Source organism: Haliotis cracherodii, unplaced genomic scaffold (genome assembly GCF_022045235.1).
Source record: "Haliotis cracherodii isolate W230 unplaced genomic scaffold, xgHalCrac1.p SCAF_18, whole genome shotgun sequence".
Classification (NCBI taxonomy): domain Eukaryota; kingdom Metazoa; phylum Mollusca; class Gastropoda; order Lepetellida; family Haliotidae; genus Haliotis; species Haliotis cracherodii.
Genome location: NW_027266273.1, coordinates 23,141,827 through 23,156,348, shown reverse-complemented (window position 1 = coordinate 23,156,348; position 14,522 = coordinate 23,141,827). Strand labels below are relative to the sequence as shown.

At 41.0% G+C, this 14,522-nt stretch overlaps 1 protein-coding gene across 2 annotated transcripts in view; it reads right to left on the bottom strand.

Annotated features, from left to right (window-relative positions):
• LOC139465900 (cyclin-dependent kinase 6-like) overlaps positions 1-8,338 on the bottom strand; it is a 38,715-nt gene extending 30,377 nt beyond the window's left edge. Inside the window, exons 1-2 of one of the 2 annotated variants that reach the window (XM_071247892.1) lie at positions 8,251-8,338; positions 2,205-2,531 (exon numbers count right to left, since the gene is read on the bottom strand). In XM_071247892.1, coding sequence (XP_071103993.1) covers positions 2,205-2,491 — 287 coding nt within the window. In that variant the 5' untranslated portion in view covers positions 2,492-2,531; positions 8,251-8,338. Of the gene's footprint in view, positions 1-2,204; positions 2,532-7,765; positions 8,072-8,250 lie in introns of those variants that run through there. The other variant, XM_071247893.1, reaches the window with a different exon arrangement.
• Between the last annotated feature and the right edge of the window lie 6,184 nt (positions 8,339-14,522).

Here is a 14,522-nt window from a genome sequence, read left to right as displayed (position 1 = left end):
ATGTCACACATGTAACCAGTGACGCATGAATGTTACACATGTAACCAGTGACGCATGAATGTCACACATGTAACCAGTGACTGATCCAACACTGATCAAGTTGGCATGATAATGTTTCAGTATATTCAGCACGTTTGGAATCAAGTAATCATTAACTTCTTTGAGTGGCATTTAGAAGTTGGAATGGTAACTAAGACAAAATTGTTACGGATGAGCAACTTCTTTATTACAATTGGGCGACGTTTCGGTGTAGATACTAACACTGTTATCAAGCAAATAATATCACATCGGGACTGTCAAGTACTGAAGGCTTCTTCAAAGCTTTGCATTGGCATGATGGCGGTCTGTAAATAATCCAGTCTGTACCAGACTATCAACCAAGTCAGCGAGTCTGACCACCCAATCCTGTTAGTCACCTCTTACGACAAGCAAAGTTACCTCTTGCAGCAAGCATGGGTTGCTGAAGACGTATTCTAACCTGGATCTTCACAGGGTGCTCCCATCTGGGAGATTAATGAAGGGGTCATGTGTTGGACTATGCTTCGGGACATGTCGGGTTCATGCACAGCTTCCCGCAGGAGCAGGACATGGAAACAATCACTCTACAGTCTACAGCCGCATGTAACTGACTTCATGCATCACAGAGAATGAGGAGCAGCAATGCTGGGATTCCAGACTCCAGGGCCCACTTGCACAAAGCGATCTTAGTGCTAAGATGATCGTAACTCCCATACTTTAACACAGGCTTACAATAGTCTTAGCGCTAAATTCGCTTTGTGCAAGTGGGCCCAGAATGAATGAGTTGTGTTTAATGCCATTTTGAAGAGTATTTCTGTTATATCACCACAGGTCAGCTTGATGTGGGGGGAAAGGCGAAGTGATGCAGGTCTTACCAGTTACCACTATGGCAAAACACAGGAGATATGGCAGTCATATATATAGGATTCCAAAGTAAGAGCCCATGGGAGGCAAATTGAGAGAAAAAATTTTTCTTTGTGTCAAAATTGGGATTTACATTAAGGTCCTTATTTTCTTAAATTCAGGGGAATTTCAACATTTAAGTTTAACATTGCATTCAATGCAATGAAGTTAAACTAAGCATGTAAGCCTCCCCCTCTGTATTGGTCCTGCTGCTAGTGATGTAAAAGTCAACTCTACAAAGACATAACATCAGTTAAAACTGTATCATGAATTATGAAATTATTAAATTCCAATTTGGAATTCTTACTGACATTTGCTGCAGACTTGGGGCCGAATATCGGCCTTTGAGCGGTCCTTGATAAATCACTGTATAGTTCTGACAAACCTAGAAACAAAATCAGGGCGAATGGGATTTGAACCCACAATCATAGGTTTCTTGCATGTCCAAGCAACGCAACTCTACACAGCAAATTGCAGCACCTTAGATGACTGGGCCTCCCGTGACCTTATGCCCTGTAATATACACAGCTATTGCACCTACAACCTAACCATGATAACAAAGAAAATGGATATTCAACTAACCTGTTGCTTTTATGACACCTCCTGGCGCCATTTGACCCACATACGCTGGTCAGTAATAATGAAATATGGGTAAATAATAATGATGTTCTGATTAATAATATTTGATAGATTATTGGTGGGGTTCAGTTTCTAAGATATGATTTGATAAACATTGAATGTCTGAAGTCAATGTATCTTGGCCAACCATGATGAGTACAAGTGAATCAAGGAATATTTAACAAGAAATGAGTCTGTGTTGCAAAACATAGCAACAGTCGTGTAAAATGTCAAATCAGAGCTACTGATAAGCTGCATATTTGCGTAAAATACCCCCCAAAAATATTCAATGTAAAAACAGCACGCGTAAATACCAAATGAAGCTTTTTCAGCATGCGTACAATGGCGCTCATTTCCTAAACACAATTACAAGCTAATTTACTTTCCGAGTCAAGCCAATATTTAGAACCTTTATATACATCTAAAACATCATTTCATTATATTTTAAATCTCAAAATGTTTACTCATGTGATAAACAGATGAGTGAAAAAATATTGGTTACCGAAAAAAATATATGTAATAACCCAATTAAAATAGGAACTTTCGAGTAAAAACTCAATTGGTCAAAAAGTTCTGTCAAATTTTTAACACGTCTAACTAATATCGAAAGTAATTGATTTTCTAACATTATTATTATTATTAACCAATGGTAACAGAACACATACCTGACAATATTTTCATGTTCATATTTCTCCAGCTGTTTGAGTAAAGCGATCTCCCTGATGGCGCTCATGGGCATGCCCTCTTCGGTGTTGGAGATCCTAATCTTCTTCATGGCAACAAACTGCCCATCACACTTGAGGTCTCGGGCCTTGTACACAGTCCCGTACGCCCCATTACCAACCACTGCTACCTCCTCATACTTCTTCTCACTACTGTCTCGACGACTCCGCGTCCGATTTGACGACTCATTTTGATTAACATGGTATTTGGAAGCTGCTGCTGTTTTCATTGCTTACATCGTCAACAATTGGCATCCATGGTAGCAGTTTCTGGAAGAAGACAAAAAGTTCTCCATTGAGACAAAAAATATATCTGCAGAACTATGACCCAATAGGATACATGCATTATCAAATGCATTTAGTTCTTTGTGACTTTCCATCGACCATATCAGCTGGGCACTGTTCCATAAAGCAATAAAAGTGCTACTACCGTTGTAAACCTGTGAAGACGTTTATCCATTTATGAACGCTGAAATATGTGTTGATGCAGTAAGTTTCATGTTATTCTATGCAGTATTCCATACTGTAAAAGGCGACTATGCCTATCGTAAGAAGCGACGAACAGGATCGGGTGGTCAGGCTCGATGACTTGGTCGATGTAAGTATTGACATTACAATTACGTGATTCAGTGGTCATGATATGAATCACTGGATTGTCTGGTCCAGACTCGATTATTTACAGACCGCCGTCAGATAGCTGAAATGTTGCCGATTGCAGTGTTAAACAACAATCAAAACAAATAAAAAATGAATGTCGTAAGTCTATGTTAAACTTGTTAATCTTAAAGTATGGAAAGTTTGTGGAACGGAGCCCCGATATTTTGCAACCATACCATTCAGTGTTTGAAAATAAGCAGTCATGTGGGTTCTTGAAGTTTATGGCCAAAACAATCTACGGACCCTCTATTTCATCTACTAAACTTAATGAGTTATGGGTTAAAAAAAAGCTATATTAACATCTTAATTTTCAATCCTAATTCTGTGTGAGTTTTTATGTAGCATTTCAGATATATCATGGCGTGCCAACTTGATGTGAAAGGAAAGTCTGTCGTGATGCAGGTCTTTTGTGTTTAGTGAAACCCACAAGCATGGGGATGGTGCAGACAAACCAAGGACAAGAACCCAGCATCCCCTTGGATTTCTAACACACAAGCTACTCAGCGAACTAGAACATACAGATGCAACATGGGAGAGGATACACTGATATATGGCGGATTAATGTTCCAGCTTTGTTCAACATTAAAAGTCCATGAGGTGTTTCACCTGTCGCTTCATGTTCATTCTGGACAATCAGGGGCAGGTAGTTCCGACTCTACCTACGGGACTAGCAACAGCCTACACGTGGTAGGACGATACACTGATGCATCATGGGATCGTGATTTTTTACTTCTCGATACAAGTATCAATCACAGTCGCACACTAAGTAAAAAGTATTGATTCTTACCATAAATGTTTTCTTGAATAAGTGTAACACCAAACACTTAATACTAGTGAAAATGTATATATTTTTAGCCATTGCACCATACCTGACACTGCTAACTGTTAATCATTAGTGTGCCAGGTATTTGCCAATCCTGTCTATGGAAAAGATGGCTTACGCACCACAGATAAGTGCACATGCAAGTATCCCGATACGTATCGGATCGTATGCAAGGCATCGCGATACGTATCGGATCGCACAGTTGGTGTATTGTCCCACCTTATTATGACCAGTGCTATAAATAGCCTTCCAATACAATATGCAGACGATTATCAGACTAGGGATATGTCAAGAGGGAAATAGAAAAGGTATATTTTAGAATTTGTCATATAAACAAAACAAAGTGAAACTATTGTACTGATATATATCCTAATCATGATATAGACATGATGGATCAACGTGGATTTTCTGGGATTAATAACTAATTGAACAAATCCATTTCTTTGTCCAAGCTCTTGTTTCATTATGTCTGGTGGTATAGACAAAGTAGGAGATATATATCTCTTCTTGTCAAATAACATACATATCTTATCAAATGACCTGCCAAAAATGATATTTTTATGAGTGACAGACTGTCACAAGATGAAATAAATGTGTTATTTGACAAGAAAGACAAAAAATCTTCAATACCCCTAAACATATTTATTGTTCTTTCTTACCTAGCTTACTGCTCTTAACCATTGTACTCTTAAAACCACAGAATTCAGAACTACATGCCATTGGCAGGCAAATCGGCCCCCCCCAAAAGAAATTTCAAAATTTTCATCGAAATTGAGATTTTCATAAAGCTAATTTTCCAAAATTCTGAGGTATTTTGACACTCATTGTGTGCAAATAAAGTAAAATTTAGCATTGAAACCTCTTCCTCGTAACTGGTCCTGTTATCAGTGATATACAAGTTATCTTACACAAACATAAGATTAGTAATGATTATATTAACAAGAATTGGGAACTTTTTTCATTCCAATGAGGGAATGTTTACTGACATCTGCTGTAGGCTTGGAGCGATTATCAAGTTCTGGGCAAGTCTAGATAAACCCTTGTGCGCGTCAGTGTTACATCACTCAAGTGAGATATATATACATTATACATATCAGATAAATGCAGATTTCCTTTCTAAATACTTAATAAATCAAAACAGGGCATTCAATTCCTTTAATATCATGTTCATTGGTCTTCTTGTAAGTAAGCTTGAGTTGTCTTTGCACAGCCGATTAATTAAATATTATTGTTTTGATAAAATGAATTATCATTAAATCCCATTGGGAAGTGTAGCTAAATTTTCTGAAGACTACGGGTTGAATATCTACAATAGAAAGTGCCTTGATAAGACACTTGAACAACTGTACCATTTCTGAAAAACTGGTCAGACCCATGAAGATATCCAGGTAAGAATTGATCTTCAGCAACCTGTGCTTGTCGCAACTAACGGGATCTGTGACTTGGTTGATGCATGTCATCCAATCCTAATTGCTTGGATCAATGCTCATGTCAATCACAGGATTGTCTGGCCCTGGTTCACATATTTTAAGATATTTTTCTAGATTTTCCACAGCTACTCCTATCTTACACGCTTACTGGGGCTCCTTTTCATTGAAATGAAGTTGCTTGTTTCTATCAAAATCATATGTTTTCACAGACGAAGCATTTACAGTTCCCTGAAGCGAGTGATAATGTGACTTCTGAAATAAATTATTAAAGTATTGGTTTTTGTTTGCCATAACCTGAACACTAAAAGATACAGATTCAAGAGGTCCCTGGATTAAATCATAAAAACATTAAGGATTCCCCCTTAACATCGCATCCTGTCTGTGATATCCCTAGCAGCATCCCCCGTGTGGGGGATGAAGTGGTCACCATGGTACTGCCACTCAGGCGATGCCATCATCTCCACATGTGGGGTCTGAAACACACACCTTCATGCAGATAGCAAGGGTTATCTCCCTGTCTACAATGATAAATTTGAAAGATACAAGCCTTGGTTGTCCGGCCTCCTGAAGTCTGAGTGATCATGTTGATGAACCATGCATTAATCACTTGCTAGTTGAGTTTGAAATCTGTTAGATCTGCCAGTCTGATATCCACAACTGACAGATGACTTCTACCACACCACACCAGAGTGTATATGGGAATACTGCAGTGTTTGAAATGATTTTAAAACCTGACAAGACAGTCGAGCAGGTGACCCATAAGTGCAGCCTGCCCAACTTTTAATTTACCTGCCCACATTCAGGCATTATGAACATTGAAAAATCGCAAAGCTGAGAGAAAAATCATGCCTTGATTTAGTTGAAATAAACAGACTTAAGAATCTACAACCAGTTATAATAAAACTGAATTCATAAGTAGTCTTAAAATAATCTGCCAGACAGACGGACAGGTGGTGGAAAATTTCATGTATCCTGACAGAAATGTTACCAGTCAGGCAGGCAGTTATTTTGGACACTGGTGTTGGGGCCAAAATCTTCCACATCAATCCGAAAAAAATCACCTGCAAGATTGAATTTCAACATGCCCAGAACTTTTCATTCCATAAAGTGAAAGACATTTGTGATGACATTGTATTGCACCTCCCTTTTTGTCAGTGAGTGACAGTTGTGTCCATGTTCTGAAGCACTGAATAAGTTTCTCTCTGTGTCCACCACACTGGACAATGTTTCACATGTAATCTGCAAGAAACCCGAGTTCACACCACTGTGCTGGTAGTGAGTGAGTGGGTATGGTTTTACACAGCTTTTAGCAATATTCCAGCAATATCATGGCGGGGGAGACAAGTGATGGGCTTCACATGTCGTACCTAAGTGGGGAATCGAACCTGGGTCTCTGGCGTGATGAGCAAACACTTATACGACAAGGCTTCCCCACTGCTCCGTGCTGATAGTGATATAGATATGGGTCATGAATGTCAAAACCATGAACTTTTACATACTCATTCTAAACTTTGCAAATCCTTCAATAACCGTTGTTTGGTCCAAGCCTCCTTCCCTTGATGAGACTTTTACCGCACACTAACTGCAAGTAATTACATCTAAGATAAATTGTAATTGAGCCATGGATAGGATGGATATTCTCACTCCAAGTCTTTTAAATAGTCGAATCCAATATGACATCTGTTATATTTCTTACCTTTGAGGTTAAACACCTCAGCAAGGAAATCAATACATAGAGGCGAAAGTAAGTCGCATTTTGATCAGTGCAAACTCAATTTCATTACTCACACGGAGACAGACAAGTAGTGACAGCACAATTTTGCATGCCTGAAAAAATATTCATTAGACACAGGTGTCACTGACTGTCTGGCAATTGGATTTCTGAACTGTGCAATCTAAACCATGTATGATAATAACGTTGCAGTTAAAGCCAAATATTCCGCAGATTATGAGGAAGTAGTGACACAGTAGATCAGATGTCAGCTGAATGGCATTATAAATATCGGACCTGTTAAACTGAAATGATGTCGCTTTAAAAGATAGAGGTTGGCTGAATCCATCTCTTGGTTCATACTTCACTTGTTTTTCCACAATGAATAGATCTAGATCTAGATATCTAGTAGATTCTAATGTAAAAGTAAATTTGTGACAATTTCGAGTAGATTCTAGCAAACTGATTCCATATCCACTATGAAGAACTTTGACAGATTGACCTAAAAATGAATAATTATTTCTGAGTGAAGGCTTTATCTTAACCTCAACTACATTGATTATGGTGAACCGATCATTGTGTGTACTGCTGTTATGTGTTATTTCGAGCAACGTCCTCAAGGATATTTCGTGGTTCGAATTGTCGCAAATATAGATGTAGTTCCCAAGTCCAATGTACATGATTATCATGAAGATCGCCATGGAGCGACTTGTTGTTCGATTCCTATTTGACTAAGTCACGAGAAACGGTGATTGTATTGTCACGTTATTGTTGTGGAGAATGTCAACAGTACCGTGTGACATTGACAAGGTTCTGGCTCTGGAACATTCCCGTCATCATAATACCTGACAATATAATACTGAAACATGTGTAATAATCTTACGGTATCAATGTTGATGTCCAATCAAGCGAAGGTGGTCACACATTTATCCTGACCGAAAGTACGACACCCATGCTCCGACCACACAACGCTGATCGACACGACGGTAGATCTATCTTCATACGGGTCGATAACTGGAAATTCCTCGGCGCTCTGACTTGAGCTTGACAAAATCGGAACACAAATAGCTGATATACACGTATAAACTGCCAGGTCGTTTTGTCTGAGTACAACGTTTCAACGGCTAACAGGTGCCCCTTTGACTAAGGTGACTGTACATTCCTTAGGTTCCCTTGCTGATTGTGTCAACACTTGTATGCAAATCTGTATGAATGAATCCAGTCGGGCTCACAGCACTTCAAAGGGTGTAGGGCTCGAAGCAAAATTTCGTAGATCTTATGGTTTTCGACGGGCAAATCCTATCGCAAAAGATGCACACGACCCCCCTGCATCGTTTTATGGAAATACTATAAGGAAAGTGTACTTACCCGATTTATCTTGAATATTTTTCAACTTTTTTCGCGAACTTCAGCTCGTCAGTACAGTATGTATGGGAGTACCACGTGTGCTATTTCCTGTCAATGCTTTATCTTGATTGGTGGTTATTTTTACCACCCACCATCTGAGTCAAAGGTCACAACCTCGTTTTCAATCTAAGTTACGCGGTCTCTTTGTCAAGACAGTAAGGATTAATCAATTATTTATTAGAAATTGAAACAATGTTGAATTTCTTTTATATCTAGGCTTATTGGGATCGATTTCCGATACGGAGTCCTATTCCTGAATATTTCTGTTTTCGTTTCGCTATTGTTATTTTCAACTTCCCGTTTAGTTGTGGCAGGTGGTTTACGAAGCGGTGTCGGCAAACGCGGCAGACCCATCTTCAGATAGCCTTTGTCCTGTTGAATGCTTCAACATCCCTGGGTCGCGATGTAGCGAAGATGGGACAGGGATGATTTGTAGTTCTATTAAGAGCAGGGCAACTCTTACCTGGCTCGTCAGTTGCACTCTATCTACTAGACAGTGATTTGTCAATACTTTCTATTCGACTTTCAATTTTACTGACTATCCAACAAATATTTGACACCACGACAGTGGCTTCGGTAATATAATTATGATTTTTATTTGTTTGTTAACTATGAAGCAGTTTTAAGAGAGACTATGTGACATGACCTGTTTCGCCTCAGTCTTTGTCTAGACGTTTTCAGTTCCGTGTGTGAGACATTATTTGTATAAAATAAAATAAATCAATAACGAATAGATTGATATATATGCATATTTAAATTTGAGTCATCAGAGCAAAAAGTGAGTATTTCAACTTGATTTAAACTTGCCGAGACGGCAATTTTCACGAGCATATATATTCCCCTATTAGAAATTTATCACATGTGAAATGTCACTTCATATATGGTAAACGGAGGAAAGGTTGATCATTTCTCCGTGAGAGATAACTGAAGATTAATTTATGTCATTTTATCATGAAACATTAAAAAAAATAAAAATATTTGTAAAGTCTTACTTTGTGTATTCTCTTCCTTACTTTGTGTATATGATATACATTATTAATACATTATATTTTATCACACTGGCCACATATATTCTAGCCCCTCTTTGTATAAACGCGTCTTTTCCACTTCCACTTTGGTAAGTACAGCCGCAAACAGAATATCTGAAAATATAGAATTGTAATAGAAACAAGCTACATTTAAATTGAAAGGAGACTACGTGGAATGGAAGATTCAACATGTGGAAAACCTAGACTTGCTTCATTCGGGACAATTGCAATACAGTAAGGGCTGGGTGAAAGTGAAAACAACAGAGTTCCAGGACTGTGAGATAGACTTAGCCGCAAGCGGCCCATACATGTTTACAAGTAATTACTTATTGTACATATCACAATACGTGATCTTCAGTTGTCAATGTACAACTGCGGCTGTGTCTGTCGATAACTGATTGGGTATTACCGGAGAAGTGGACGCCGAGAACAAATAAATCACCTTACCTTGTCGTGGCGGTAAGTTCAAAGGTTCGAGACAGGTATTTTGTGACGTAACTCACATTCTTACTTCACAGGTATATACTTGACTGTACTGTACGTTCTTCGTGTTATATCAGGGAGTATATGTTGAATCCCTGGTTGTACTCGATATACGGCAATTGGGTAGCTAGTGGAGATACGCATTACATATGCAGTCAGAGGTCAGTACCAGCCCATAACACACACATATACACACGCACGCACGCACGCACGCACGCACGCACGCACGCACGCACGCACACACACACACACACACACACTCACACATACCTAATATATACCTAAGTAAAACAAATACAATTCCACACATGTACTACTGAGGGACCTGTTTTCAATTGTATTATTGTTATTAGAATATATTTTACAAACACGCCTCAGAGGACTTAAGATGGATTAGTAAAGGCCCCTCCTCTGTATATCCGAGTTCTAAGCTATATGCCCCTCCTCTGTATATCCGAGTTCTAAGCTATATGCCCCTTTAAATAGATGAACACTGGAGTGGAGTCATCACCACCCTCAATTACACATACACACTCCGATGAGTGAGTGGCAAGTTGGGGGAGTCGCTGACTGGTTGATAGGTGTTCTAGAAGTTGACGCAGATAGTCACAAACAACAGCACTGCATGGTGACAACTTCTTCATGAACCGTGTGGCCCATTTTATATACGTTTGTTTGAGGCATTCTGTTACTGCTTCAAGGTATACGGGTTTCCGACCCCTTGATTATCACATTGCCTGTGCCTTACTGTTCATACCTATAGGCGGTGCTTCGGTGTACGAAAATCTTCATCAAGCAGGAGTGAAAGTTGTGAAAAGGGCACTTTTGTCAGTGTCTACAGGACAGTGACCAGCAAGCGGTATGTGTAGACTGCACAGAGTGGATAGGCGGTAAACACATTTTGATGAGAGAAGGGGTAGAAGAGAAGGTAGACCACATGCGTGGGCCTGAGTGAGTGAGTGAGTTTGGTTAAAAGCCTATTGGGAATTATGGCGGCGACGGACCCCGCTTAAATATCGGAGCGAAACTGGCATTCAAACCCACGGCCAGTAGATCCGGGCTACTGAGGGACATAACTCTGCAAACGTATTGTAGGTCCATATGTTTAGCCCGGCATGTCGATGTATTTTGACCACATCTAGGTACATCCATGCTTGCTGACCACATCTAGGCACACCAATGTATGCTGACAACATCTAGGCACACCCTTGTATGCTGACAACATCAAGGCACCCCAGTGTATGCTGACAACATCTAGGCACACCAATGTATGCTGACAACATTTAGTCACACCCTTGTATGCTGACAACATCTAGAAACACCAATCTATGCTGACCACATCTAGGCACACCAGTGTATGCTGACAACATCTAGGCATACCCATGTTTGTTGACAACATCTAGACATCTCCATACATGCTGACCACATCTAGAAACACCCATGCATGCTGATCACATCTAGAAACACCAATGAATTCAGACCACATCAAGACACATCCATGCATGCTGACCACATCTAGACACACCCATGCATGCTGACTACATCTAGACACACCCATGCATGCTGACTACATCTAGACACACCCATGCATGCTGATCACATCTAGACCCACCCATGCATGCTGATCACATCTAGACACACCCATGCATGCTGACCACACCTAGGCACACCCATGCATGCTGACCACATCTAGAAACACCCATGCATGCTGACTACATCTAGACACACCCATGCATGCTGACTACATTTAGACACACCCATGCATGCTGATCACACCTAGACACACCCATGCATGCTGACCACACCTAGGTACACCCATGCATGCTGACCACATCTAGACACACCCATGCATGCTGACTACATCTAGACACACCCATGCATGCTGACTACATCTAGACACGACCATGCATGCTGATCACATCTAGACACACCCATGCATGCTGACCACACCTAGGTACACCCATGCATGCTGACCACATCTAGGTACACCAATGCATGCTGACCACATCTAGACACACCCATGCATGCTGTCTACATCTAGACACACCCATGCATGCTGACCACACCTAGGCACCCCCATGCATGCTGACCACATTTAGGCCCACCCATGCATGCTGACCAAATCCAGACACACCCATGCATGCTGACTACATCTAGGCACACCAATGTATGCTGACAACATCTAGGCATACCCATGTATGTTGACAACATCTAGATATATCCATACATGCTTACCACGTCTAGAAACACCAATGCATGCTGACCACATCTAGAAACACCAATGAATGCTGACCACATCAAGACACATCCATGTATTCTGACCACATCTAGACACACCCATGCATGCTGACCACACCTAGACACATCCATGCATGCTGACGACATCTAGACACACCCATGCATGCTGACCACATCTAGACACATCCATGCATGCTGACCACATCTAGGTACACCAATGCATGCTGACCACATCTAGACACACCCATGCATGCTGACCACACCTAGACACACACATGCATGCTGACCACATCTAGGTACCCCAATGCATGCTGACCACATCCAGACACACCCATGTATGCTGACCACACCTAGGCACATCCATACATACTGACTACATCTAAACATCCATGCACGCTGACCACATCTAGGCACACCCATGCATTCTGACAACATCTAGACACATCCATGCATGCTGTCCACATCTAGACATTCCATGCATGCTGACAACATCTAGACACACCCATGCATGCTGACTACATCTAGACATCCATGCACGCTGACCACATCTAGACACACCCATGCATGCTGACAACATCTAGGCACACCCATGCATGCTGACCACGTCTAGACACACCCATGCATGCTGACCACATCTAGACACATCCATGCATGCTGACAACATCTAGACACATCCATGCATGCTGACAACATCTAGAAACACCCATGCATGCTGATTACATCTAGACACATCCATGCATGCTGACCACATCTGGACACACCCATGCATGCTGACCACATCTAGACATCCATGTACGCTGACCACATCTAGACACACCCATGCATGCTGACAACATCTAGGCACACCCATGCATGCTGACCACATCTAGACACATCCATGAATGCTGACAACATCTAGGTACACCCATGCATGCTGACCACATCTAGACACACCCATGCATGCTGACATCTGGACATATCTATGCATGCTGACCACATCTAGGCTCATCCATGCATGCTGATCACATCTAGACATCCACGCATGCTGACCACATCTAGGTACACCCATGCATGCTGCCAATATCTAAGCACACCCATGCAAGCTAACTACATCTAGACACACCAATGCATGCTGACCATATCTAGACGTCCATGCACGCTGACCACATCTAGACATCCATGCAGGCTGACAACATCTGGACATATATATGCATGCTGCCAACATCTAGGCACACCCATGCACGCTGACAGCATCTGGACATCCATGTATGCTGACCACATCTAGACACCCCCATACATGCTGACTACATCTAGACACACCCATGCATGCTGACTACATCTAGACGTCCATGCACGCTGACTACATCTAGACATCCACGCATGCTGACCACATCTAGGTACACCCATGCATGCTGACAACTTCTGGACATATCTATGCATGTTGACCACATCTAGACACACCCATGCATGCTGACCACATCTAGGCACACCCATGCATGCTGACCACATCTAGACGTCCATGCACGCTGACCACATCTAGACATCCATGCACGCTGACAACATCTGGACATATCTATGCATGCCGACCGCATCTAGACACACCCATGCACACCCATATGACGTCACGTTGGAGCAGGATAATGTCAGATTGTTTAAGGCAGCATGCCATTGCTGTCCTGCCAGGTCCGACTGTTTTACCAGACCTCAACGCAATAGAACATGTCTGGAATGAGATGGACCGACGCCCACGACACGACCAGATTCACTTGGGCAAATCTTTGGTTGACATTTGAAACAAAATCCCCAATGCTGTTTTCTTTCATCTGGTGTCTTTAATGAGACGCCGCTGCCTCGCCTGTATCAACCGAAATGGTGGTAACGCCCGATCTAGACATTGTTTCACAACCCTATTTTAGGGCGTGTCTCTCTGTCTCATGTTATCAGGTATGGGTTTTGTCAAAGCATTTTTATGATAGTACATTTGTCAGACGTGTTTGTTTCCCATGGTGGGTAATGTTAATGTATATTAAGATACCTTAAAGTTCAAACGACTAGGTTATTTCCCATGTCTTCATAATATGTCAGCAGACATTTGCAAACGTATACACTCAATACATATATACTAGTACATTACTCTAATCCGAGTCATGTAAAATACGGTGTTCTACGTATTCGATGTCAAATGCATAAGTGACATTGCCTGAAGGTACCTAGTTCGAGTTCGTCCAAATCAACGATGTACTATGAATAAAATTTTTTATATTGTCCAAAATTTAATCAGAACATACATTTTAATGAATACAATAAACTGAAGCATGAATGTATCGTCACTCATGGAGTCTTTTTTGCCCTCAAGGAGTACACGTGATAACACTGTGCTGATTACAATGAGCTTTATTCTTTATCACACCATAATTGTTGGATCTCAGACATGATAATTTTATCTTTACCTAACAGATTGTCTAATCAATAGCAGACTGACTGTTTGACACGACGATGATAATG